Source organism: Oncorhynchus nerka, linkage group LG8 (genome assembly GCF_034236695.1).
Source record: "Oncorhynchus nerka isolate Pitt River linkage group LG8, Oner_Uvic_2.0, whole genome shotgun sequence".
Classification (NCBI taxonomy): domain Eukaryota; kingdom Metazoa; phylum Chordata; class Actinopteri; order Salmoniformes; family Salmonidae; genus Oncorhynchus; species Oncorhynchus nerka.
The window spans coordinates 53821099-53847617 of record NC_088403.1 but is presented as its reverse complement, the minus strand read 5'-3'; the positions used below and the strand labels follow the sequence as shown (position 1 = coordinate 53847617).

The following is a 26519-nucleotide window of genomic DNA, read 5'->3' as shown; positions in this document are numbered from 1 at the left end:
GCAATCTGAGGTCAAGGTTCGTTTTGCATTGCTACTTCCGCCTTACTTGCCGGCCGCTTCTTGTTGTCAAGAAACGTCACTTCTCAGCTCAGAAATTACATTGTGATATCGGGGATAAAATGGCATCACCTAACTCATATAAACTAAGCTGCTCTATACCTGGTCATGAAATGGATGTGAGAGGTCTTTCAGCTGCTTTTTTCCCTGACGGAGCCTTTGTGTCTGTTTCCCGAGACCGAACCGGACGAGTCTGGGTACCAAACTCAAGGTAACGCGAGCTAGCTTAGCTCAACAGACAATAATGTGGTTCTCACCATTTTAATGTCGTAAAGATAATCAGTTAGGAACCCTAGCCACACACATCGATGCCCCTCTCAATTCAACATAAGCATTATGTAAAGGCAAACCAATAAGTCGCTGCTATTGTATCGACGCTAGCTAGCAAAATTAGCGTTGTCATTCTCTTAGCAAGTATTATGCAGTGTTTTTTCCACATCGGATAGTCCCCCATTCATTACACGCCAACTGTAGGTGACACAAGGTTTCTTACACTTGAAGGACGAGATTTATCGCTAGACCTTATGGCTATTCTTAGCTAGCTAGTTAGCTAACGTTATTAACGTTTCCTTTATAGCTAGCAACGCTTTTCTATAGCTAGTTAATAATTAGAAATAGCCAGAGCCTGTTCAGAATTTGACACCGCCCTGTTCTGCGTTGTAAATGTAATACAATTTAATTTCATATAACATGTTTTTTCTCTCTTCAGCCCAGACAGGGGGTTCACAGAAATGCATTGCATGACAGGTCATCAAAATTTTGTATCCTGTGTATGCATCATCGCTCCAAGTGACACATATCCTCGGGGACTCATAGCCACTGGTGGAAATGACCACAACATATGTGTTTTCACACTGGACCAACCACAACCATTATTCACCCTCAAGGGACACAAAAACACAGGTAGAGTTGATAAACAGTTAATGCATTATTGTGCAACACCTAATTGAACGTGATTACTTTACTTCAAATACCAACTTGGTCTGATGACACTTTTGTTGTGAATAGCTAGAAATGATCCATGATATGTATGTCCACAGTGTGCACTCTGTCCTCTGGAAAGTTTGGAACCCTACTGAGTGGCTCATGGGACACCACAGCAAAAGTCTGGCTCAACGAGAAGTGCATGATGACCTTACAGGTAAAGTGTATGAGACATGTTCAGTAGGGCTCAATTTAGCGAAAACATTTTGCGACATAAAATGAAAATCTGTGTTCTTAATGAATAAGTTTCGCAACATTTTCTCTGTACTGAACACAACCTAGGTGAGTGAATATGGCTAGATGTGCTCTTTTGTATTCCAGGGGCACACAGCAGCAGTGTGGGCAGTGGTCATATTACCTGAACAAGGCCTCATGCTGTCAGGATCAGCTGACAAGACCATCAAGCTGTGGAAGGCTGGGCATTGTGAGAAGACATTTACAGGTGAGAGATTAATGCACCCACAAACCACCGTTCCCTCCATAAATGTGGTGGCAGTACTGAGGCCAGACATCACTGAATGCGTTCGTCTGTCCCAGGTCACGAGGACTGTGTCAGAGGGCTAGCGGTGGTCAGCGACCTGGAGTTCTTTTCCTGCAGCAATGACACCAGTATCAGGAGATGGCTGGTGACTGGGGAATGTGTGCAGGTATACTACAGCCATACCAACTACATCTATAGCCTGGCCGTCTTCCCCAATGGACAAGGTACAGTATGGACGACTGATCCCAGACAATCTACCTGTGCCCTGTTTTTAGAACCACTATGCCCTAGGAATGTGTGACAGTCTGTTTTTAGAACCACTATGCCCTAGGAATGTGTGACAGTCTGTTTGTAGAACCACTATGCCCTAGGAAAGTGTGAGTCTGTTTGTAGAACCACTATGCCCTAGGAAAGTGTGACAGTCTGTTTGTGCTTCAAATCAAATTTTATTTGTCACATGCGGTGAATACAACCTTACAGTGAAATGCTTGCTTACAAGCCTTTACCCAACAATGCAGTTTTAAGAAAAATAAGTGTGAAAAATAAGTTAAAAAAATAGATAAGTTGACAATTGTTAGGGCCTTCCTCTGACACCGCCGGGTATAGAGGTCTGGGATGGCAGGAAGCTTGGCCCCAGTGATGTACTGGGCCGTACGCACTACCCTCTGTAGTGCCTTGCTGTCAGAGGCTAAGCAGTTGACATACAAGGCAGTGATGAAGTCAATCAGAATGCTCTCGGTGCAGCTGTAGAACTTTTTTGAGGATCTGAGGATCCATTCCAAATCTTTTCAGTCTCCTGAGGGGGGAATAGGCTTTGTCATGCCCTCTTCACGACTGTCTTGGTGTGTTTGGACCATGATAGTTTGTTGGTGATGTGGACAACAAGGAACTTGAAGCTCTCAACCTGCTCCACTACAGCCTGTTGATGAGAATGGGGGCATGCTCGGTCCTTCTTTTCCTGTAGTCCACAATCATTTCCATTGTCTTGATCACGTTGATGGAGAGGTTGTTATCCTGGCACTACACGGCCAGGTCTCTGACCTCCTCCCTATAGACTGTCTCATCGTTGTCAGTGATCAGGCCTACCACTGTTGTGTCGTCGGCAATCTTGATGATGGTGTTGGAGTCGTGCCTGGCCATGTGGTCATGGGTGAACAGGGAGTACAGGAGGGCACTGAGGACGCACCCTTGAGGGGCCCCCGTATTGAGGATCAGCATGGCAGATATTAAAAACTTTTTTTTTTTTTATCCGTAAGGGGTGTGTTGTTACCTACCCTTACCACCTAGGGACGGCCCTTCAGAAATTCCAGGATCCAGTTTCAGAGGGAGGTGTTGAGTCCCAGGGTCCTTAGCTTAGTGATGAGTTTTGAGGGCACTATGGTGTTGAACACTGAGCTGTAGTCAATGAACAGCATTTTCACGTAGGTGTTCTTTTTGTCCAGGTGGGAAAGGGCAGTGTGGAGTGCAATAAAGATGGCATTATCTGTGGATCTGTTGTGGCGGTTTGGGATAATGGGATAATGGTGTTGTTGTGAGCCATGACCAGCTTTTCAAAGCACTTCATGGCTGCAGACGTGAGTGCTACGGGTTGGTAGTCATTCAGGCCGGTTATCTTAGTGTTCTTGGGCACAGGGACTATGGTGGTCTGCTTGAAACATGTTGGCAATACAGACTCAGTCAGGGACAGGTTGAAAATGTCAGTGAAGACACTTGCCAGTTGTTCAGCAGATGCTCGGAGTACACATCCTGGTAATCTGTCTGGTCCTGCAGCCTGGTGAATGTTGACCTGTTTTTAAAGGTCTTACTCACATCGGCTACGGAGAGCATGATCACACAGTCGTCCGGAACAGCTGATGCTCTCATGCATGCTTCAGTGTTGCTTGCCTCGAAGCGAGCATAGAAGTAATTTAGCTCGTCTGGTAGGCTCGTGTCACTGGGCAGCTCGCGGCTGTGCTTCCCTTTGTAGTCTGATAGTTTGCAAGCCCTGCCACATCCGACGAGCATCTGAGCCGGTGTAGTACAATTCAATCTTAGTCCTGTATAGATGCTTTGCCTGTTTGATGGTTAGTCTGAGGGCATAGTGGGATTTCTTAAAAGCGTCCGGGTTAGAGTTCTGCTCCTTGAAAGCTGCAGCTCTGCCCTTTAGCTCAGTGTGGATGTTGCCTGTAATCCATGGCTTCTGGTTGGGGTATGTACTTAAGGTCCCTGTGGGGACGACGTCATCGATGCACCTATTGATGAAGCCAGTGACTTATGTGGTGTACTGCCATCGGAAGAATCCCGGAACATATTCCAGTCTGTGCCAGCAAAACAGTCCTGTAGCTTAGCATCTGTGCCATCTGACCACTTCTTTATTGACCGGGTCACTGGTCCGCCCTGTTTTAGTTTTTGCTTGTAAGCAGGAATCAGGAGGATATAATTATGGTCAAATTTGCCAAATGGAGGGCTTAGGGTGAGCTTTGTATGCATCTCTGTGTATGGAGTGAAGGTGGTCTAGAGTTTTTTTTTCCCCCTTCTGGTTGCACATTTTAATATGCTGGTAAAAATTTGGTCAAATGGATTTAAGTTTCCCTGCATTAAAGTCCCCGGTTACTAGGAGCGCCGCCTCTGGATGAGCGTTTTCCTGTTTGCTTATAGCCTTATACAGCTCATTGAGTGCATATTTAGTGCCAGCACTCTTTTGGTAAATGGTGTGGTCTACAGCTTATCATGAGATACTCTACCTCAGGCGAGCAAAACCTTGAGACTTCCTTCATTTTAGATTTCGTGCACCAGCTGTTGTTTACAAATATACACAGACCGCCACCCCTTGTCTTACCAGAGGCAGCTGTTCTATCTTGCCGATTTAGCATAATTTAGCTGTATTTTATCCATGTTATCGTTCAGCCACGACTTGGTGAGACATAAGATATTACAGTTTTTAATGTCCCGTTGGCAGGATATTCGTGATCGTAGTTCAACTATTTTGTTATCCAATGATTGTACGTTGGCTAATAGGACTGATGGTCTCTTTGTCATGTGAATGACAGGGATGTCATAAGAGACAGTGGCAGAAACATGTACAAAATAAGTTACAAATAATGGGAAAAAACACGCACAATTGGTCAGCCATCTCCACCGGCACCATTATGTTTTCATAGTAGAAAAGATAACTCCTGCACACACGATATTGCCTCTGCACATTTACTTTGTTGAAGTTTCCGTCAGACATTTTTCAAGACAATCTGTTGGTGCTCTCCTCCCCTCTCAGATTTTGTGAGCACAGGAGAGGACCGGACCTTGAGGATATGGAAGCAGGGCGAGTGCCAACAGACCATCCGTCTCCCAGCCCAGTCAGTGTGGTGCTGCTGTATCCTGCCCAACGGGGATATAGCTGTGGGAGCCAGGTAAACCCCACTGTTAATCCACTGTCCAACCATTTCTATCTCACTGTCAAAGGACATGAGATATAGCAGTATAATACATGAAAACAACTGCATCACCTCTATTAGAGATAGATATACAGTACCAGTCAAAAGTCTGGACACACCTACTCATTCCAGGGTTTTTGTTTATTTTTACTATTTTCTACTTTGTAGAACAGTAGTGAAGACATCAAAACTATGAAATAACACATGTGGAATCATGTAGCAACCAAAAAAATGTTAAACAAATATTTATATTTGAGTTTCTTCAAAGTAGGCGCCTTGATGACAGCTTTGCACACTGTCGTGGTATTATACAAAAATAACATTCTGATGAGAAGTAACTTACAAACATAGGATGAATATAAAACATCTTACCTATGTTACCAACTAATTCTGATTATTCCCCAACAACACGCTTGGCATTCTCTCAACCAGCTTCATGAGGTAGTCACCTGGAATGCATTTCAATTAACAGGTGTGCCTTGTTAAAAGTTAATTTGTGGAATTTGTTTCCTTAATGCAGTTGAGCCAATCAGTTGTGTTGTGACAAGGTAGTGGTGGTATACAGAAGATGGCCCTATTTGCTAAAAGACCAAGTCTATATTATGGCAAGAACAGCTCATATAAGCAAAGAGAAATGACAGTCCATCATTACTTTAAGACATGAAGGTCAGTCAATATGGAAAATTCAAGTGCAGTTGCAAAAACCATCAAGCACTATGATGAAACTGGCTCATGAGGACCGCCACAGGAAAGGAAGACCCAGTTACCTCTGCGGCAGAGGATAAGTTCATTAGAGTTACCAGCTTCAGAAATTGCAGCAGGGTATAACTGCTTCACAGAATTAAAGTAACAGACACATCTCAACATCAACTGTTCAGAGGAGACTGCGTGAATCAGGCCTTCATGGTAGTATTGCTGCAAAGAAACCACTACTAAAGGACACCAATAATAAGAAGAGACTTGCTTGGGCCAAGAAACATGAGCAATGGACATTAGACCAGTGGAAAACTGTCCTTTGGTCCAAATTTTTTGTGTCTTTGTGAGATGCAGTGTAGGTCAACGAATTATCACAGCATGTGTAGTTCCCACTGTGAAGCATGGAGGAGGACGTGTGGAGGTGCTTGGCTGGTGACACTGATTTATTTAGAATTCAAGGCACACTTAGCCAGCATGGCTACCACAGCATTCTGCAGCAATACGCCATCCCATCTGGTTTGCGCTTAGTGGGACTATAATTTGTTTTTCAACAGGACAATGACCCAACACACCTCCAGGCTGTGTAAGGGCTATTTGACCAAGAAGGAGAGTGATGGAGTGCTGCATCAGATTACCTGGCCTCCGCAATCACCCGACCTCAACCCAACCCGTTACAGCCTTATTCTAAAATTGATTAAATAAAACATTTTCCTCATCAATCTACACACAATACCCCATAATGACATGGCAAAAACAGGTTTATAGAAATACCTTATTTACATAAGTATTCAGACCCTTTGCTATGAGACTCAGAATTGAGCTCTGGTGCATCCTGTTTTCATTGATCATCCTTGAGATGTTTCGATATCTTGGTTGGAGTCCACCTGTGGTAAATTAAATTGATTCGACATGATTTGTAAAGGCACACACCTGTCTATATAAGGTCCCACAGTTGACAATGCATGTAAGATGCATAAACCGAGCCATGAGGTCGAAGGAATTGTCAGTAGAGCTCTGAGACAGGATTGTGTAGAGGCATAGCCCTGGGGAAGGGTACCAAAATATTTCTGCAGCATTTAAGGTCACCACAAACAGTGGCCTCATCCTTCTTAAATGGAAGAAGTTTGGAACCACCAAGACTCTTCCTAGAGCTGGCCGCCCGGCCAAACTGAGAAATCGGGGAGAAGTGCCTTGGTCAGGGAGGTGATAAAGAACCCGATGGTCACTCTGACAGAGCTCCAGAGTTCCTCTGTGGAGATGGGAGAACCTTCCAGAAGGACAACCATCTCTGCAGTACTCCACCAATCAGGCCTTTATGGTAGAGTGGCCAGACGGAAGCTACTCCTCAGCGAAAGGCACATGACAGCCCGCTTGGAGCCCGCTAAAGGACTCTGACCATGAGAAACTAGATTCTCTTGTCTGATGAAACCAAGATTGAACTCTTTGGCCTGGCACCATCCCTACGGTGAAGCATGGTGATGGCAGCATCATGCTGTGTGGATGTTTTCCAGCGGCAGGGACTGGAAGAGACTCGTCAGAATCGAACTAAAGATGAACTGAGCAAAGTACAGAGATCCTTTATGAAAACCTGCTCCAGGTTCACATCCCAGCAGGACAACAATCCTAAGCACACAGCCAAGATGACGCATGAGTGGCTTCGGGACAAGTGTCCTTGAGGTCCCCAGCCAGAACACCGACTTGAACCCAATCTAAAATCTCTGAAGAGACCTGAAAATAGCTGTGCAGCAACGCACCACAACCAACCTGACAGAGCTTGAGAGGATCTGCAGCAGAGAGGAATGGTAGAAACTCTCCAAATACAGGTGTGCCAAGCTTGTAGCGTCATACCCAAGAAGACTCTAGGCTGTAATCGCTGCTAAAGGTGTTTCAACAAAGTACTGAGTAAAGGATCTGAATACTTATGTCAATGTGATATTTCCGTTTTTTTATATATATATAAATTACCCAACATTTCTAAAAACGTGCTTTTGCTTTGTCATTATGGGGTATTGTGTGTAGATTGATGGGGGGGGGGGACTGTTGAATCCATTTTAGAATAAGGCTGTAATGTTACAAAATGTGGAAAAAGTCAAGGGGTCTGAATACTTTCTGAATTCACTGTATATTATTATTAATTAGTCAGTGAGTAGTTCAAAGTAAATTAAGAGAAACAGTTAGATGGAAAGAGTGAGGAGAGAGCAATGTTGCTGCTGTTACCTTGCTTTTGTGTCACCGATTTGTGTTATTCGCCACAGTGACGGTCTCATCAGAGTGTTCACTGAGGTGGAAGACCGCATGGCCAGCCCTCAGGACCTCCAAGCTTTCGAGGATGAGCTCTCCAAGACCACCATCGACCCCAAGACCGGGGACCTGGGGGACATCAAGATGGAGGATCTTCCAGGCAGGGATCACCTTGATGAGCCTGGTAATTATATTACGTACATATTCCATTATATTAATCCATTTCATTACACTATATATGTATTGATATCTATATATTCAATTAACAGAAAACTATTAGGACATTACATGCCCAACATCACTGTTTGGCTGTTATTATTTTTTTGCATCTACAGCCCCTGATCACTGACATCTTTCATGAATGATAAACGTATTTTACCAATCACCAATCTTTAGTAGAACTGAAACTATAAACCACAGAAGCACATGAAAAGTGGAGTAATTCAGAAACCCCCCTTGTTGTATTGGAGTGTGTAAAGTATGCACACTCATTAAGATGTGTGTCTGTCTCCCAGGGAATCGGGAAGGACAGACGCGGCTGATCAAAGAGGGACAGAAGGTGGAGGCGTACCAGTGGAGCGTGGCCGACAGCCGCTGGATGAAGATAGGAGATGTGGTGGGAGGGTCCAACCAGCAGACCTCCAAGAAAGTCAACTATGAGGGGAAGGTGCGGTCACGAAATTCTGTCAGCCGGGGATTGTCAAGCAAATAACTGTCGGTCTCACGGTAATTGACCGTTAAATTAACATGAACACATATCCTGGCTTCCCCACTGATGCAGACCTTTGGAACATCTACATTTTAAAAAAGTGTAATAAATCCATTTAATATAGCGAACACCTTTACAATAAATTAATTCTTTATTTTAGACAGGCCTAAAGAAGTATGATATGAAGAAATTGTAGTCTTTCAGAAGAACAGAATAGCATACTGTGAGTTGTTCTTATGTTAGGTCATGATCTGACAATGCCAAAGTTCATTTAGGAGACGATATTTGCATTCAATTCCATGGCATTTGTTTATATTATTTTATAGTATGAAGAATACAATTGAACCAAGTTGAATAAAATAGAAAGGATATTTTCTCCAAACGATTTGAGGGAGTGCAAACATGCAGCTATTCTGTGTTGAGTGGTTAACAAAGAAATAGGTACTCCTATATGCTTCATTTAGAGTTGTTCTACAAATGTTGGTTATGATGCGACACTGATGATTTGAAAAAAGTTGTTTGAAAGGTATGGGTTCTTTGTTTTTTGTGCAGGCTGTACACACTTCATCAGTCTCTCATTCAGCATTTGACAAGCACTTGATAATGACTCAAATTTCACGGCGGCATCCCCTTTTGTGTGGCCGTAAAGCACCCTAAAAAAATCTGGAGTGCTGTGTTGTGCCCTTCTCCCTGAGTGCTGGGCGCTCCGAAGCACCTCACACTCATATTGCTTTCCATCACATGATCAGGTCTTTCTCACAGGCTACAAGTGAAGACGGACACATCGGGGACGCAACTGTGCACGTCCTTCCGAGGTGCATATTGAAGATATTGGAAGAACTGTCCACTTTTACATTTCGTCAGCCAACAAGATGAGTAGGGTTAGGCCTAACAAACAGCAAAAGCACTAGCCTATGTAAATGTACTGTCCCCCATAGTACAGTCGTGGCCAAAAGTTTTGAGAATGACATAAATATGAATTTTCACAGTCTGCTACCTCAGTTTTTACGATGGCAATTTGCATATACTCCAGAATGTTATGAAGAGTGATCAGATGAATTGCAATTAATTGCCTTCTTTACCATGCAAATTAACTGAATCCCCCAAAAAACATTTCCACTGCATTTCAGCCCTGCCACAAAAGGAACAGCTGACATCATGATTCTCTCGTTAACACAGGTGTGAGTGTTGACGAGGACAAGGCTGGAGATCACTCTGTCATGCTGATTGAGTTTGAATAACAGACTGGAAGCTTCAAAAGGAGGGTGGTGCTTGGAATCATTGTTCTTCCTATGTCAACCATGGTTACCTGCAAGGAAACACGTGCCGTCATCATTGCTTTGCACAAAAAGGGCTTCACAGGCAAGGATATTGCTGCCACTAAGATTGTACCTAAATTAACCATTTTATCGGATCATCAAAAACTTCAAGGAGAGCGGTTCAATTGTTGTGAAGAAGGCTTCAGGGCACCTAAGAAAGTCCAGCAAGCGCCAGGACCGTCTCCTAAAGTTGATTCAGCTGCGGGATCAGGGCACCACCAGTAAAGAGCTTGCTCAGGAATGGCAGCAGGCAGGTGTGAGTGCATCTCCACGCACAGTGAGACGAAGACTTTTGGAGGATGGCCTGGTGTCACGAAGGGCAGCAAATAAGCCACTTCTCTCCAGGAAAAACAACAGGTACAGGGATTGGACTGCTGAGGACTGGGGTAAAGTCATTTTCTCTAATGAATCCCCTTTCCGATTGTTTAGGGCATCCGGAAAAAAGCTTGTCTGGGGAAGATAAGGTGAGCAGCCATGAATAAAGAATGGTACCAACACATCCGCCGAGAGCAACTTCTCCCAACCATCCAGGAACAGTTTGGTGACAAACAATGCATTTTCCAGCATGTTGGAGCACCTTGCCATAAGGCAAAAGTAATAACTAAGTGGCTCGGGGAACAAAACATCTATATTTTGGGTCCATGGTCAGGAAACTCCCCAGACCTTAATACCATTGAGAACATGAGGTCAATCCTCAAGAGGCGGGTGGACAAACAAAAACCCACACATTCTGACAAACTTCAAGCATTGATTATGCAAAAATGGGCTGCCAGCAGTCAGGATGTGGCCCAGAAGTTAATTGACAGCATGCCAGGGCGGATTGCAGAGGTCTTGAAAAAGAAGGGTCAACACTGCAAATATTGACTCTATGCATCAACTTCATGTAATTGTCAATAAAAGCCTTTGACACTTGTGAAATGCTTGTAATTATACTTCAGTATTCCATAGTAACATCTGACAAAAATATCTAAGAACACTGAAGCAGTAAACTTTGGAAATTAATATTTGTGTCATTCTCAAAACTTTTGGCCACGACTGTACATAAATTGACATTCTATTCTGCGCAATAAATAAATATTCAGAACATAGTCTGAGACAGTTGTGCAATGTGATGGATCCCAAATTAATACAGGACTAGCATCCCCAATTTTTTTTACGCAGTGTGTCAAACGCAACAGATCAGAACGTTTAGCTTTAAATTTTGATAAACTATTAGGCTATTTGTTCACATTATAAGTACAGCAATGCGCACATGGCAGTAGGCTAAAAGTGTGAATGTTACATTCGCGAGAGAACACCATTATGAAAAGTTACCACAAATGTGATTATGCATGTAATGCTTTTATTATAAAGGTGCATTTTTATGGTGAAAATTATCTTCCTCAAACTTGAAACTCACGAGCTGCGAATGTATGCCAGTTAGGCTCTACAACCGTTATAAAGCAGATGAATGTGCTTAATTTTAAAAAGTTATTTGGCCACTTTAGGTGTGATACTAACCTTATCCAAACAAAAAGGTCAGAGGGGCTACGCTACATGAGGTGTGCGACTATGATTAGAAAAAGTCGCAAAAAAAAGGCATTGTTTCTTGCCTTAAGCTGGGCTTCATAAGTGATAATATATCATTCACAAGTGATAGGCTAATATTGTCACCCATCAGAGTATTCTTGATTTAATCTTGTCATTACATATACTAAATAAAATATTTGTTTTGATTTAGAATGTACCTTGATCATGCACCTGTCTCGAAACGGGCAGCGGGAAAAACTACGTCACCTATGCACTTAAATAGTGAATGGAGGACGCTTGTCCCATGGTTCATTTTCATGCCAGCCAGGTAGGCTATACTCCTGTTGTTAAGAGAAGCAATGTACTTAATATTAGGAAAGTTGAGAAATAAATATAGTAGGCCTAGTCTATAGAAAGCTGATGGGATCCTCCTCTTTTTAAGAGGCCATCACTATGTTTTCTCACTCAATTGCGTGGCCTATGGAAATGTTGCATTACATGAGCTTCTCATGAAGTGTTTGATTAGATTTTCAATTACATTTGCATTGATGTCAGTGTTATTAGAGGGACAATAGAGTGCTGAGTACCAGGCAGTTAGCAAGTTTGATAGGCTACTAATGACCATCAGCAGCGTTAGAGCTTGGAGAAGCCTAATTACTGTGACTTCCTTCATGACTTGTGAACGTCATAATGGCGGTAATAAGGTCGCCGCAACAGCCATAGGTGCACCCCAACGTTAGGTCAATGATGATAACAATAGATAGACCGATAGAGAGAGACTTTGTCCTCAGAGGAAAATTGTGTGCTGACTACAAGACAACTCTGGTGAACAGGGTACAGACGCAAGGCAAATTATTCACAAGTGCATTTGATCTTCACTGAGGCGAGCTGTCAGACAGTGAATCACTCAACCCATCTTCTGAATGATTTTCCAGGAGTACGACTTTGTCTTCACCATCGACATCAACGAGGGTGGCCCGTCCATGAAGCTGCCCTACAACGTGACGGACGACCCCTGGCTGACGGCTCACAACTTCCTGCAGAAGAACGAACTCAGCCCCATGTTCCTGGACCAGGTGGCCAACTTCATCATTGAGAACACCAAAGGACACACCTTGGGAGCCGCCCCACCCAGCGCTGCCGACCCATTCACTGGTAAAGCCACTGGATCAACGAGCGCCATAGGCTACACTTAGGGCAATGTTTTCTTCTAAAGAAAACTTGCAGTGGACCAAGTTCACATAATGTTTAAAATAGACCAGCCTAGCCCAGTAATATCAATCCATTCACTGGTGAAGCCATTGAGCCATCTTCACTCTATAGGCCATGCCTGGGGCAGCATATTTGTCTTTGATGGGCAATTCCACTGTAACAGAGTGACTCAGAATTTTCACTTTAAAATGTATGTCAAACAAAAACCAGTGATTGCAAAGTTAAACGAACCACAAAAGTCTTTGCACAAGGATGACTTTCTATAAAGGTTCACTGAAAATGTCACAAACGCATTGACTTGAAGAACAGTGCAGACGCAAAGTCCGGTAACAGAATGACGGCACCAGCAGCACAAACCGTCATTCCGTCAACTGCACTCTTCCTCAAGTAAATGTGTTTTTGTAAAATGTTCTTTGGAAATTGCTAAGTCATCCTTGTGCAAAGAGTTGTATTGTTTGTTTAAATTTGCAATCATTGTTTTTTGTTTTTTTGACATTTGAATGTGAAAAATCTCAGCATCACTCTGTTACAGTGGAATTGCCTCTAACAAACATTGTGCAACGTTACTGTAAACAATTGGAATAGACGAGATCACAGCAAGTAAATACAAAATGTGTTTGGAATACCAGACTCACTGTATATTTACCCTGCTTTTGACATGTTCACCATCAGGCTCAGGCCGATACATCCCTGTAGCTGCTGACAATAGAGCAGGTTTTGGGGCTGACCCCTTCACAGGTAAATAAAAACAAATGTCCTTTTCTTGTAGATTTCAGTTTGTAGAGCACATGTTGTTCTAATGTATTATATGGCATTTTCATTCTATGGCTATGCTAATACATTATTACGGCGCTTTCCCCAGGCACTGGGCGATACATCCCAGGATCGGGGACTCCCACAGGGGCGCCGGTGGGCGCGGCAGACCCCTTCACAGGTAAGTCACTATAGCAATGCCTCGGGTTCAATCAAAGGTTGCATTGACACACGATCCTGTTTTTTTTAATTTTCAATCATATAATTAAAAGACAACCCAATAACACTGCTAAAGCAGATGAAATCTAGTCTCTAGTATTTTGTTTGTTTGAGGTGTAACATTTGCCTGTCTTCTTCTCTTCCCAGGTGGGGGTGCCTACTCCTCAGCTGCCTCGAGGCAGACCTCCACCAACATCTACTTCCCCAAAACGGACGGGGTGACCTTCGAGCAGGCCAACGCCACACAGATAATGGGTAAGTAAACACTGACCAAAACATGATCCGTTTGTATTTTATTCCATATTTTCCTACCAGCAGAAATAATCTCTATTTATTCAGCGTACAAAACTGATCAACCAGCACTGTGGCTGAACTGAAACAATGTGCATAGCTATATGAAAACCTCACTACAGAAAATACATCCCGGATGTTAGTGTCCTAACATACTCAATTGCCTCTCTCTATGTTAATGTTGCCCTTTGCCCTTCCACCACCAGCCAAGCTGAGGGAGCTGAACGGTGGGGCCCCTGGTGAATACAGGCTGTCTGAGGAGGTGCTGGGGAGCCTGGAGAAGCTGCTGGTATCTGTATGTGACCCCTGTGCCTCAGAGCAGCCCACCACCGAGCAGATCAGCCTTCTCTGGAAGACCTCTCACTGGCCAGAAGGTAGGCTAACAAACATTATGGGTTTTGTATTTATTAAGGATCCCCATTTAGTTACTGCTAAGGCAGCAGCTACTCTTCAAATCAAAGTTTATTTGTCACGTGTGCCGAATACAAGTGTAGACCTTACAGTGAAATGCTTACTTACAGGCTCTAACCAATAGTGCAAAAAAGGTATTAGGTGAACAATGGGTAAGTAAAGAAATAAAACAACAGTAAAAAGACAGGCTATATACAGTAGCGAGTCTACATACAGACACCGGTTAGTCAGGCTGTTGAGGTAGTATGTACATGCAGATATGGTTAAAGTGACTATGCATACAGTGGGGCAAAAAAGTATTTAGTCAGCCACCAATTGTGCAAGTTCTCCCACTTAAAAAGATGAGAGGCTTGTAATTTTCATCATAGGTACACTTCAACTATGACAGACAAAATGAGGGGAAAAAATCCAGAAAATCACATTGTAGGATTATTAATGAATTTATTTGCAAATTATGGTGAAAAATAAGTATTTGGTCACCTACAAACAAGCAATATTTCTGGCTCTCACAGACCTGTAACTTCTTCTTTAAGAGGTTCCTCTGTCCTCCACTCGTTACCTGTATTAATGGCAACTGTTTGAACTTGTTATCAGTATAAAAGACACCTGTCCACAACCTCAAACAGTCACACTCCAAACTCCACTATGGCCAAGACCAAAGAGCTGTCAAAGGACACCAGAAACAAAATTGTAGACCTGCACCAGGCTGGGAAGACTGAATCTGCAATAGGTAAGCAGCTTGGTTTGAAGAAATCAACTGTGGGAGCAATTATTAGGAAATAGAAGACATACAAGACCACTGATAATCTCCCTCGATCTGGGGCTCCATGCAAGATCTCACCTCGTGGGGTCAAAATTATCACAAGAACGGTGAGCAAAAATCCCAGAACCACACGGGGGGACCTAGTGAATGACCTGCAGAGAGCTGAGACCAATTTTTTTTTTTTAATTTTGTCTGTCATAGTTGAAGTGTACCTATGATGAATATTACAGGCTTCTCTCATCTTTTTAAGTGGGAGAACTTGCACAATTGGTGGCTGACTAAATACTTTTTTGCCCCACTGTATGATAAACAGAGAGTAGCATGAGTGTAAAAGAGGGGTTGGGGGGGCCACACAATGCAAATAGTCCTGGTAGCCATTCGATTACCTGTTCAGGAGTCTTATGGCTTGGGGCTAAAAACTGTTGGGAAGCCTTTTTGTCCTAGACTTGGCACTCCGGTATCGCTTGCCATGTGGTAGTAGAGAGAACAGTCTATGGACTGGGGTGGCTGGGGTCTTTGATAATTTTTAGGGCCTTCCTCTGACACCGCCTGGTGTAGAGGTCCTGGATGGCAGGCAGCTTGGTCCCAGTGATGTACTGGCCGTACGCACTACCCTCTGTAGTGCCTTGCGGTCGGAGGCCGAGCAATTGCCGTACCAGGCAGGCTCTCGATGTTGCAGCTGTAGAACCTTTTGAGGATCTCCGGACCCATGCCAAATCTTTTTGTTTCCTGAGGGGGAATAGGCTTTGCCGTGCCCTCTTCACAACTGTCTTGGTGTGTTTGGACCATTCTAGTTTGTTGTTGATGTGGACACCAAGGAACTTGAAGCTCTCAACCTGCTCCACTACAGCTCCGTCTATGACAAAGGGGGCGTGCTCGGTCCTCCTTTTCCTGTAGTCCACAATCATCTCCTTAGTCTTTGTTACGTTGAGGGATAGGTTGTTATTCTGGCACCACCCGGCCAGGTCTCTGACTTCCTCCCTATAGGCTGTCTCGTCGGTGATCAGGCCTACCACTGTAGTGTCGTCTGCAAACTTAATGATGGTGTTGGAGTCATGCCTGGCTGTGTAATGTAATGCCTGGGGTCCAGCAACATTAAGGCAGTTATATACAATTTAAAATATTACATGATATTACATTTCATAACACTTTTCACAACACGTTGTGTTCTCTCAGGCCACTACTCTACTATCACATATCTACAATACAAAATCCACGTGTGTGTAGAGTGCCTGTTCTACCTACATGTACATATTACCTCAATTACCTCGACTAACTGGTGCCCCTGCACATTGACTCTGTACCGGTACCCCCTGTATATAGCCTCCACATTGACTCTGTACTAGTACCCCCTGTATATAGCCTCCACATTGACTCTGTACCGGTACCCCCTGTATATAGCCTCCACATTGACTCTGTACCGGTACCCCCTGTATATAGCCTCCACATTGACTCTGTACCGGTACCCCCTGTATATAGCCTCCACATTGACTCTGTACCGGTACCCCCTGTATATAGCCTCCCATTGACTCTGTTACCCCCTGTATATAGCCTCCACATTAACTCTGTACCGGTACCCCCTGTATATAGCCTCCACATTGACTCTGTACTAGTACCCCTGTATATAGCCTCCACATTGACTCTGTACCGGTACCCCCTGTATATAGCCTCCACATTAACTCTGTACCTAGTACCCCTGTATATAGCCTCCACATTGACTCTGTACCGGTACCCCCTGTATATAGCCTCCACATTGACTCTGTACCGGTACCCCCTGTATATAGCCTCCACATTGACTCTGTACGGTACCCCCTGTATATAGCCTCCACATTGACTCTGTACCGGTACCCCCTGTATATAGCCTCCACATTGACTCTGTACCAGTATATAGCCTCCACATTGACCCCTGTATATAGCCTCCACATTGACTCTGTACCGGTACCCCCTGTATATAGCCTCCACATTGACTTGACTCTGGTACCCCCTGTATATAGCCTCCACATTGACTACCCCCTGTATATAGCCTCCACATTGACTCTGTACCGGTACCCCCTGTATATAGCCTCCACATTGACTCTGTACCGGTACCCCCTGTATATAGCCTCCACATTGACTCTGTACCGGTACCCCCTGTATATAGCCTCCACATTGACTCTGTACCGGTACCCCCTGTATATAGCCTCCACATTGACTCTGTACCGGTACCCCCTGTATATAGCCTCCACATTGACTCTGTACCGGTACCCCCTGTATATAGCCTCCACATTGACTCTGTACCGGTACCCCCTGTATATAGCCTCCACATTGACTCTGTACCGTACCCCCTGTATATAGCCTCCCATTGACTCTGTGTATATAGCCTCCACATTGACTCTGTACCGGTACCCCCTGTATATAGCCTCCACATTGACTCTGTACCGGTACCCCCTGTATATAGCCTCCACATTGACTCTGTACCGGTACCCCCTGTATATAGCCTCCACATTGACTCTGTACCGGTACCCCCTGTATATAGCCTCCACATTGACTCTGTACCGGTACCCCCTGTATATAGCCTCCACATTGACTCTGTACCGGTACCCCCTGTATATAGCCTCCACATTGACTCTGTACCGGTACCCCCTGTATATAGCCTCCACATTGACTCTGTACCGGTACCCCTGTATATAGCCTCCACATTGACTCTGTACCGGTACCCCCTGTATATAGCCTCCACATTGACTCTGTACCGGTACCCCCTGTATATAGCCTCCACATTGACTCTGTATATAGCCTCCACATTGACTCTGTACCGGTACCCCCTGTATATAGCCTCCACATTGACTCTGTACCCCCTGTATATAGCCTCCACATTGACTCTGTACCGGTACCCCCTGTATATAGCCTCCACATTGACTCTGTACCGGTACCCCCTGTATATAGCCTCCACATTGACTCTGTACCGGTACCCCCTGTATATAGCCTCCACATTGACTCTGTACCGGTACCCCCTGTATATAGCCTCCACATTGACTCTGTACCCCCTGTATATAGCCTCCACATTGACCCGGTACCCCCTGTATATAGCCTCCACATTGACTCTGTACCGGTACCCCCTGTATATAGCCTCCACATTGACTCTGTACCGGTACCCCCTGTATATAGCCTCCACATTGACTCTGTACCGGTACCCCCTGTATATAGCCTCCACATTGACTCTGTACCGGTACCCCCTGTATATAGCCTCCACATTGACTCTGTACTGGTACCCCCTGTATATAGCCTCCACATTGACTCCCGGTACCCCCTGTATATAGCCTCCACATTGACTCTGTACCGGTACCCCCTGTATATAGCCTCCACATTGACTCTGTACCGGTACCCCCTGTATATAGCCTCCACATTGACTCTGACTCTGTACCGGTACCCCCTGTATATAGCCTCCACATTGACTCTGTACCGGTACCCCCTGTATATAGCCTCCACATTGACTCTGTACCGGTACCCCCTGTATATAGCCTCCACATTGACTCTGTACCGGTACCCCCTGTATATAGTCTCCACATTGACTCTGTACCGGTACCCCCTGTATATAGCCTCCACATTGGCTCTGTATATAGCCTCCACATTGGTACCCCCCTGTATATAGCCTCCACATTGACTCTGTACTGGTATCCCCTGTATATAGCCTCCACATTGACTCTGTACTGGTATCCCCTGTATATAGCCTCCACATTGACTCTGTACTGGTACCCCCTGTATATAGCCTCCACATTGACTCTGTACTGGTATCCCCTGTATATAGCCTCCACATTGACTCTGTACCGGTACTACCTGTATATAGCCTCCACATTGACTCTGTACTGGTACCCCCTGTATATAGCCTCCACATTGACTCTGTACCGGTACCCCCTGTATATAGCCTCCACATTGACTCTGTACTGGTACCCCCTGTATATAGCCTCCACATTGACTCTGTACTGGTACCCCCTGTATATAGCCTCCACATTGACTCTGTACTGGTATCCCCTGTATATAGCCTCTACATTGTTATTTTACTGCTGCTGTTTAATTATTTGTTACTTTTATTTTAAATTTTTACTTTTCAATTTTTCTTAACTTCTTAAGGCATTGTTGGTTAAGTAAGCATTTCACTGTATTTGGCGCATGTGACAAATAACATTAGATTTGTTTTATCGTGTGTGTGTTTGTGTGTTTGTCTCTTCACAGTCCCCGCTGTTCCATAAGATGTATTTTTATATTTTATTTAAATCTGATTCTACTGCTTGCATCAGTTACCTGGTGTGGGATAGAGTTCCATGTAGTCATGGCTCCATGTAGTACTGTGCACCTCCCATAGTCTGTTCTGGACTTGGGATGGTGGCATGTCTTGTGGGGTATGCATGGGTGTCTGAGCTGTTTGCTAGTAGTTTAAACTGGCACCTCGGTGCATTCATGTCAAAACTTCTTTAAAAAAACAAGAAGTGATGAAGTCAAATCTCTCCTTCACTTTGAGCCATGAGAGAGTTCCATTCATGTTATTAATGTTAGCTCTCCGTGTACAATTAAGGGCCAGGCGTGCTGCCCTGTTCTGAGCCAATTGTAATTTTCAGAGGTGCCTCTTTGTGACACCTGACCACACAACTGAACAGTAGTCCAGGTGTGACAAACCTATGGCCTGGAAGACCAGCGCTTTATTATAGACAGACTTCTCCCCATCTTAGCTGCTGTTGTTTCAACATGTTTTGACCATGACAGTTTACAATCCAGGGTTACTTCAAGCAGTTTAGTCATCTCAACTTGCTCAATTTCCACATAATTTATAATAAGATTTAGTTGAGGTTCAGGGTTTAGTGAATGATTGTGCCCCAAATACAATGCTTTTAGTTGTTGTAATATTTAGGAATAACTTATTCCTTGTCACCCAATCGGAAACTAACTACAGATCTTTGTTAACTGATGCAGTGACATCACTCTCTGTAGGAGCTGACGTGTATCGTGTTGAGTCATCCGCATACATAGACACTCTGTCTTTAGTCAGCCAGTGGCATGTCATTAGTAAAGTTTGAAAAAATTAAGGGGCCTAGACAGCTGCCCTGGGAAATTCCTGATTGTACCTGGATTATGTTGTAGAAGCTTCCATTAAAGAACACCCTTTGTGTTCTGTTAGACAGGTAACTCTTTATCCACAATAAAGCAGGGGGTGTAAAGCCGCAACACATACGTTTTTTTTTTCATCAGCAGACTATGATCGATAAGGTCAAAAGCCGCACTGAAGTCTAATAAAACAGCTCCCACAATCTTTTTATCATCAATTTCTCTCAGCCAATCATCAGTAATTTGTGTAAGTGCCGTGCTTGTTGAATGTCCTTCCCTATAAGCGTGCTGAAAGTCTGTTGTCAATTTGTTTATAGTAAAATAGCATTGTATCTGGTCAAACACCATATTTTTCAAACGTTTCCAAAGGGTTGGTAACAGGCTGATCAGCTATTTGAGCCTATAAAGGGGGCTCTACTATTGTTAGGGTAGCGGAATTACTTCTGCTTCTCCAAGCCTGAGGGCACAAATTGTTTTACTATAGCCTTGGGCAGGACTAAGGTTTATCTCACTAGACTGGAGTTCTGATAAGCATTTTATTGTTTGGCTTCAGTTTCAGTGTTTTCAAGAATAAAAAGCCCTATCAGCCTTTTCAGGCATGTGAAACTATTGCACATTCCAGTATTTAAACATATGGTGATATGTCCCTTGTGAGCCTACTATCACTTCATTGACCTGTAATCATCTCTTCTCTCTCCTGTCCTCCAGACATCGTCTTCCCCGTCCTGGACATCCTGAGGCTGGCGGTGCGCCACCCACAGGTCAACGAGAGCCTGTGCGGCGGCGACGCGGACAATGGCGTTGCGCTCTGCAACCACCTGCTGAGCCTGATGAAGCCGCAGGCCCGGCCAGCCAATCAAATGCTGGCGCTGCGGACGCTCTGCAACTGCTTTAGTGGCTGGCGTGGCCGAGCCCTCCTATTGGCCCAACGGGAGGCTGTCCTGTCGCATGCTGCCGACCTGTGCTCCGTGTGCAACAAAAACATTCACATCGCCCTGGCCACTCTCGTCCTCAACTACGCCGGCTCCCTCCACGGCCAGCCTGACCTGGAAGCCAAGGCCCAGTGTCTGTCGGTGGCCAGTGCGGCGCTGGAGTCGGTGCAGGACAAGGAGGCGGTGTTTAGGCTCCTAGTGGCCCTGGGGACCACAGTGGCCTCCGACCAGACGGCCCAGGATCTGGCCAAGTCCCTGGGGGTCACGTCACAGATCGCCAAGTACACCTCCGTCACCGACCCGGCCAAGGTTGGCGAGTGCTGCCAGCTGGTTTTAAAAGAACTGCAGTGATCTGATCTCATTTTCTGTGTTTTAATCCGCACCAGTATCCCCTTTCCCCTTACATTATTACTAGTCTCTGTTCAAGTGTTTTATTGATTTCTGACTGGTGGACTGTTGGATTGCATGTGCTGCAATAAAAAGATGTACAAATTGAATATTTCATTCAGCCTTTATTAATGATGGAGTTGGTGAGAAAGTAGGATTGAAATAGAAATGCCTGCGTTTACACATGCAGCCCAATCCTGATCTTTTGATCAATCAGATCAGCTCTCAAAAAGATCTGACTTGATTGGTCAATAGACCAATTAGTGGGAAAAATCCGAATTGGGCTGGGATCAGGCTAGTTTATCACCCATCTGCTACATTACCTGAGTTAGACACAGTTGAATCATTAGATGAATACTAAAAGGTCATTGATCTTAAAGGAATAGTTCACTCAAATTACAAAATGACATTTGGTTTCTTACCCTGTCTGTAGACTGCTTACGGGGAACGGAAAGCAATATGGAATTTGGGTGAACTATCCCTTTAAGTTTAGAAAGTCATGTAACATCAAGCAAAAGCAAGTTTTCACCTGGCATCGTGATCCGAGACTCAAATGCATCAATCGCAGATCAGATCACAGGTGAAAGCATGCAATGAATGTCCACTCTGCAACAATGAAGTAAGTGGCATGTTGTCCCCAGTGCTACCCTCTTGGTAAACTATTTACCCAGCTAAATACTGTAACTGTAAACAGTGGAATCTCAACTATGAGCTGCATGGGATAGCAGCTGTCTTATGGGCTCCTAAACAATTCTGCTATGTTTTTTTTTTGAGCTGGTCTTAACTTTTTCTTTTGTGCATAATGTTTCCTCCATCATTTCCTATGACTGGAAACCGCTTCTGGACATCAGAACAGCGATCACTACCCTCTATTTGGAAGAAAATGTGTACTAAAATGAGTTGGCAGCTCTGGACGTTCTGCTTACTCTGGACCATGCCCTAATCCCGGGAATCGAAAGAGGAAGTGGCGGAGAAACAGGCAGGTGAGCCGGCCCCATGACAAGACTTCGTCGGTGAGTAAATAGACTGCCATTGCCGTCTGTCCTACTAGCAAACGTGCAGTCACTGGAGAACAAACCGTGACTATCCTATCAATGGGACCTAATATCCTATGTTTTTCAGAGTTGTGGCTAAACGAGGACATGGATATAAAGTACCAGTCAAAAGTTTGGACACTTACTCATTCAAGGGTTTTTCTTTATTTTTACTATTCTACATTGTAGAATAATAGTGAAGACATCCAGACTATGAAATAATGTACTAACCAAAGTGTTAAACAAATCAAAATATATTTTATATTTTTCAAAGTAGCCACTCTTTGCCTTTGACAGTTTTGCACACTCTTGGCATTCTCTCAACCAGCTTCACCTGGAATCCTTTTCCAACAGTCTTGAAGTTCCCACATATACTGATCCTTTGTTGGCTGCTTTTCCTTCACTCTGCGGTACAACTCTTCCCAAACCATCTCAATTGGGTTGAGGTCGGGTGAATTGTGGAGGCAAGGTCATCTGGTGCAGCACTCTCCTTTGTCAAATAGCCCTTACACAGCCTGGAGGTGTGTTGGGTCATCGTCCTGTTGAAAATCAAATGATAGTTCCACTAAGCGCTAATCAGATGGGATGGAGTATCGCTGCAGAATGCTGTGGTAGCCATGCTGGTTAAGTGTGACTTGATTTCTAAATAAATCATAGACAGCACCCCCACACCATGCTTCACGGTGGGAACAACACATGCAGAGATCATCCGTTCACCTACACTGCGTCTCACAAAGACAGAACGTTGTCCATTGCTCGTTTCTTAGCACAAACAAGTCTCTTCTGGTGTTCTTTAGTAGAAGTTTCTTTGCAGCAATTCCACCATTAAAAGGCCTGATTCACGAAGTCTACTCTGATCAGTTGATGTTGAGATATGTTTGTTACTTGAACTCTGTGAAGCATTTATTTGGGCTGAAATTTCTGAGGATGGTAACTAATGAACCGCAGAGGTAACTGGGTCTTCCTTTCCTGTGACGATCCTCATGAGAGACAGTTTCATCATAGCGTTTGATGGTTTTTGCGCCTGCACTTGAAGAAACCTTCATGTCTTAAAGTAATTATGGACTGTCGTTTCCTTTTGCTTATTTGAGTTGTTCTTGTCATAATATGGACTTGGTCTTTTACCAAATTGGGCTATCTTCTGTATACCACCCCTACCTTATCACTTAACAACTGATTGGCTCAAACGTATTAAGAAGGAAAGTATTCTACAAATGAACTTTTAACAAAGTACACATGTTAATTGAAATGCATTCCAGGTGACTACCTCATGAAGCTGGTTGAGAGAATGCCAAGAGTGTGTAAAGCTGTCATCGAGGCAAAGGAAGGCTACTTTGAAGAATCTCAAATATATTTTAATTTGTTTAACAATTGTTTGGTTAGTACATGATTCCAAATGTCATTTCATAGTTTTGATGTCTTCACTATTATTCTACCATGTAGAAAATAGTAAAAATAAAGAAAAACCCTTGAATGAGTTGTTGTGTCCAAACATTTGACTGATACTGAACATCTCACTGGTTTTTCTATGCATCGTGTGGTGTGTGCTTTGTCCTCTACTGTAATCCCTATTCACCCACGACAGGAATGATCACCGACAATTGTGAGACAGCCTACAGTGCATTCGGAAAGAGTTCAGATCCCTTGACATTTTCCACATTTTGTTGCATTACAGCCTTATTCTAAAATTGATTAAATAGTTGTGTCCCTCCAATCTACATACATTACCCCATAATGACAAAGCAAAAACAGGTTTTTAGAATTTTGGGGTAAAATACAGAAATATTACATTTACATAATTATTCAGACCCTTTACTCAGTGCTTTGTTGAAGCACCTTTCTTTGGCAGCGATTACAGCCTCGAGTCTTCTTGGATATGACGCTACAAGCTTGGCACACCTGTATTTGGGGAGTTTCTCACTTTCTTCTCTGCAGATCCTCTCAAGCTCTGTCAGGTTGGATGGGAAGCGTCTCTGCATTGCTATTTTCAGGTCTCTCCTGAGATGTTTATTGGGTTCAAATCCGGGCTCTGGCTGGGCCACTAAAGGACATTCAGAGACTTGTCCCGAAGCCACTCCTGTGTTGTCTTGACTGTATGCTTAGGGTCGTTGTTCTGTTGGAAGGTGAACCTGCTCTGGAGCAGACATTGGACATTGCTGCCAACCTGGTGGGCTACGTCCACAACAACAGAGCCACTGCACTGCTGGAGACACCACAGTAATGGCAACACCTCTTCCAATCTATACAATTACTCTCTTTGGGGTCAATTCTAAGTTGATTTATGCACACCTAAATATCCTGTGCAATCACTTTTTGTATTACATTTACAGTGTTCATTCAGTGCCAAAAAATGGATATACCTGCTTTTCAAAATATACAACCAAAAAAATTATCAAATGCATTAAACAATGCAAGCTAGGTGCAATAATACCCTAGGTTCACACCCACAACCTTACCTAATATACAGGTATATTTAGTATCTATTGTTTATGAATGATAAGGTCTATTGCCTTACCCAGGTCTTTAACGGGTTTGTAGTCAGCAGCGGCAAGGCCACCCGTAACGGCACCCTGGAGATCTCTGTGGAGACCACCGGCCGCATCCTGCCCTTTCTGGCGTGCAACGGCGGCCTAAGTGTCCCCCAGGATTCCTCCATGGCAGTGACCCCCGACGCCCTCGCCCTATGGGATTCCCAATCACAGCGGATTGTGATACAGACCGGGATCGAACCAGGGTCTGTAGTGACGCCTCTAGCATGGTGATGCAGTGCCTTAGATCGCTGCACCACTCGGGAGCCCAGAGGTCAGGCCGGCTCCTATGCTGCAACGTGGTCTCCTGGAAGCCTTGGGCTTCCACTAATGAGGTAATCAACCTAAGATGGATAGTGGAGGCTGGTGGGAGGAGCGGGCTCACTGTAATGGCTGGAATGGAATCAATGGAACAATATGAAACATATGGAAACCACGTCTGACTACATTCCATTTACTGTACTCTATTTCAGCCGTTACAATGAGCCTATCCTCCTATAGCCACTCCCACCAGCCTCCATTGACCCATATAATTTACCCAATTGTGTTGTGAATATCATACGTAGACTACTAACCCTGTCCAATTTTTTAGAGTACCAGACACACGTGCGGAATTGGGATTTTCTTCCCCAGCATGATTGTGCGCATGCTGTTTGTGTCTGGTCGCTAATCAACACAAAAAGCAAAATAATTTTGAAAACATAGACTTAAAAACAAATGATCGCATCGACACAGTCCGCAAACTGGCTACACAAAGCTTGAGTAGGCTACCGCAAAGGGAATCTGAACTCTGTTCGCTAGAGGAGGCGGGTGTTTCAGCCTATGTAAAGGTGCCTATTGGATTTCTTTGCAGCGCATACATCATTTCAGATTTTCGAAATTGATAACATCTACAGAAGCATTGCCTCTATAGCTAATTCCGGACACTAATTTATTCTTCATCGCACGTCTTCTAAACTCCCGACTCCATTTAATGCCAAGATGTTTATTTTTGATTATACTTTTATAAAGCTTTTTGTGACGTGGATCATAATTACAGTTTCAGGTTGCGTGGAAAATACAACTATAATGGGACGCAGAATTAAACGTATATCAAACTCGCACAAATGCGACCAGTTATTTTTCGTATTTGTATTTCATTTCTTTCACTAGCAAATGCGAGTGAACTGTTGGCACTTTATTGTCCATCCTGTTAACGTTACTTTGAAACAATTAGTGTTTACCTTTCCACAAGACACCGAGTCGAAAAGGGATTTGTCAATGTGTTTACGTACAGCTGACAGTCGGCAAACTCAGCATCACAACAAACAGGAGGGGCAGACACGTCGAATAATGACGTATTAATCTCCATGTGTGTTGCAGCCCGAAAATAGGGTTGTTAGATTCACTCTGTGGATTTTTTTTTACATATATAAAAATCGGGCTCTTAATTTCTGCGTACGTGGACAGATAACTGAGTGGTTGGTACACAAAATACCAACAAAATGTTGGCAGGTCTGCTGCTTTA

At 44.0% G+C, this 26519-nt stretch overlaps 1 protein-coding gene across 1 annotated transcript; it reads left to right on the top strand.

Annotated features, from left to right (window-relative positions):
* The first annotated feature begins 47 nt into the window (after window positions 1–47).
* Window positions 48–21560, top strand: LOC115133561 (phospholipase A-2-activating protein-like). Its single transcript, XM_029666938.1, has 14 exons — window positions 48–268; window positions 767–960; window positions 1098–1198; window positions 1363–1483; window positions 1579–1746; window positions 4773–4908; window positions 7884–8053; window positions 8385–8536; window positions 12342–12561; window positions 13291–13356; window positions 13481–13552; window positions 13738–13845; window positions 14088–14255; window positions 20840–21560. Exons 1-14 carry the CDS (start codon window positions 120–122, stop codon window positions 21412–21414), a joined length of 2400 nt encoding a protein of 799 aa, XP_029522798.1. The 5' UTR covers window positions 48–119; the 3' UTR covers window positions 21415–21560.
* The last annotated feature ends 4959 nt before the right edge of the window (window positions 21561–26519 follow it).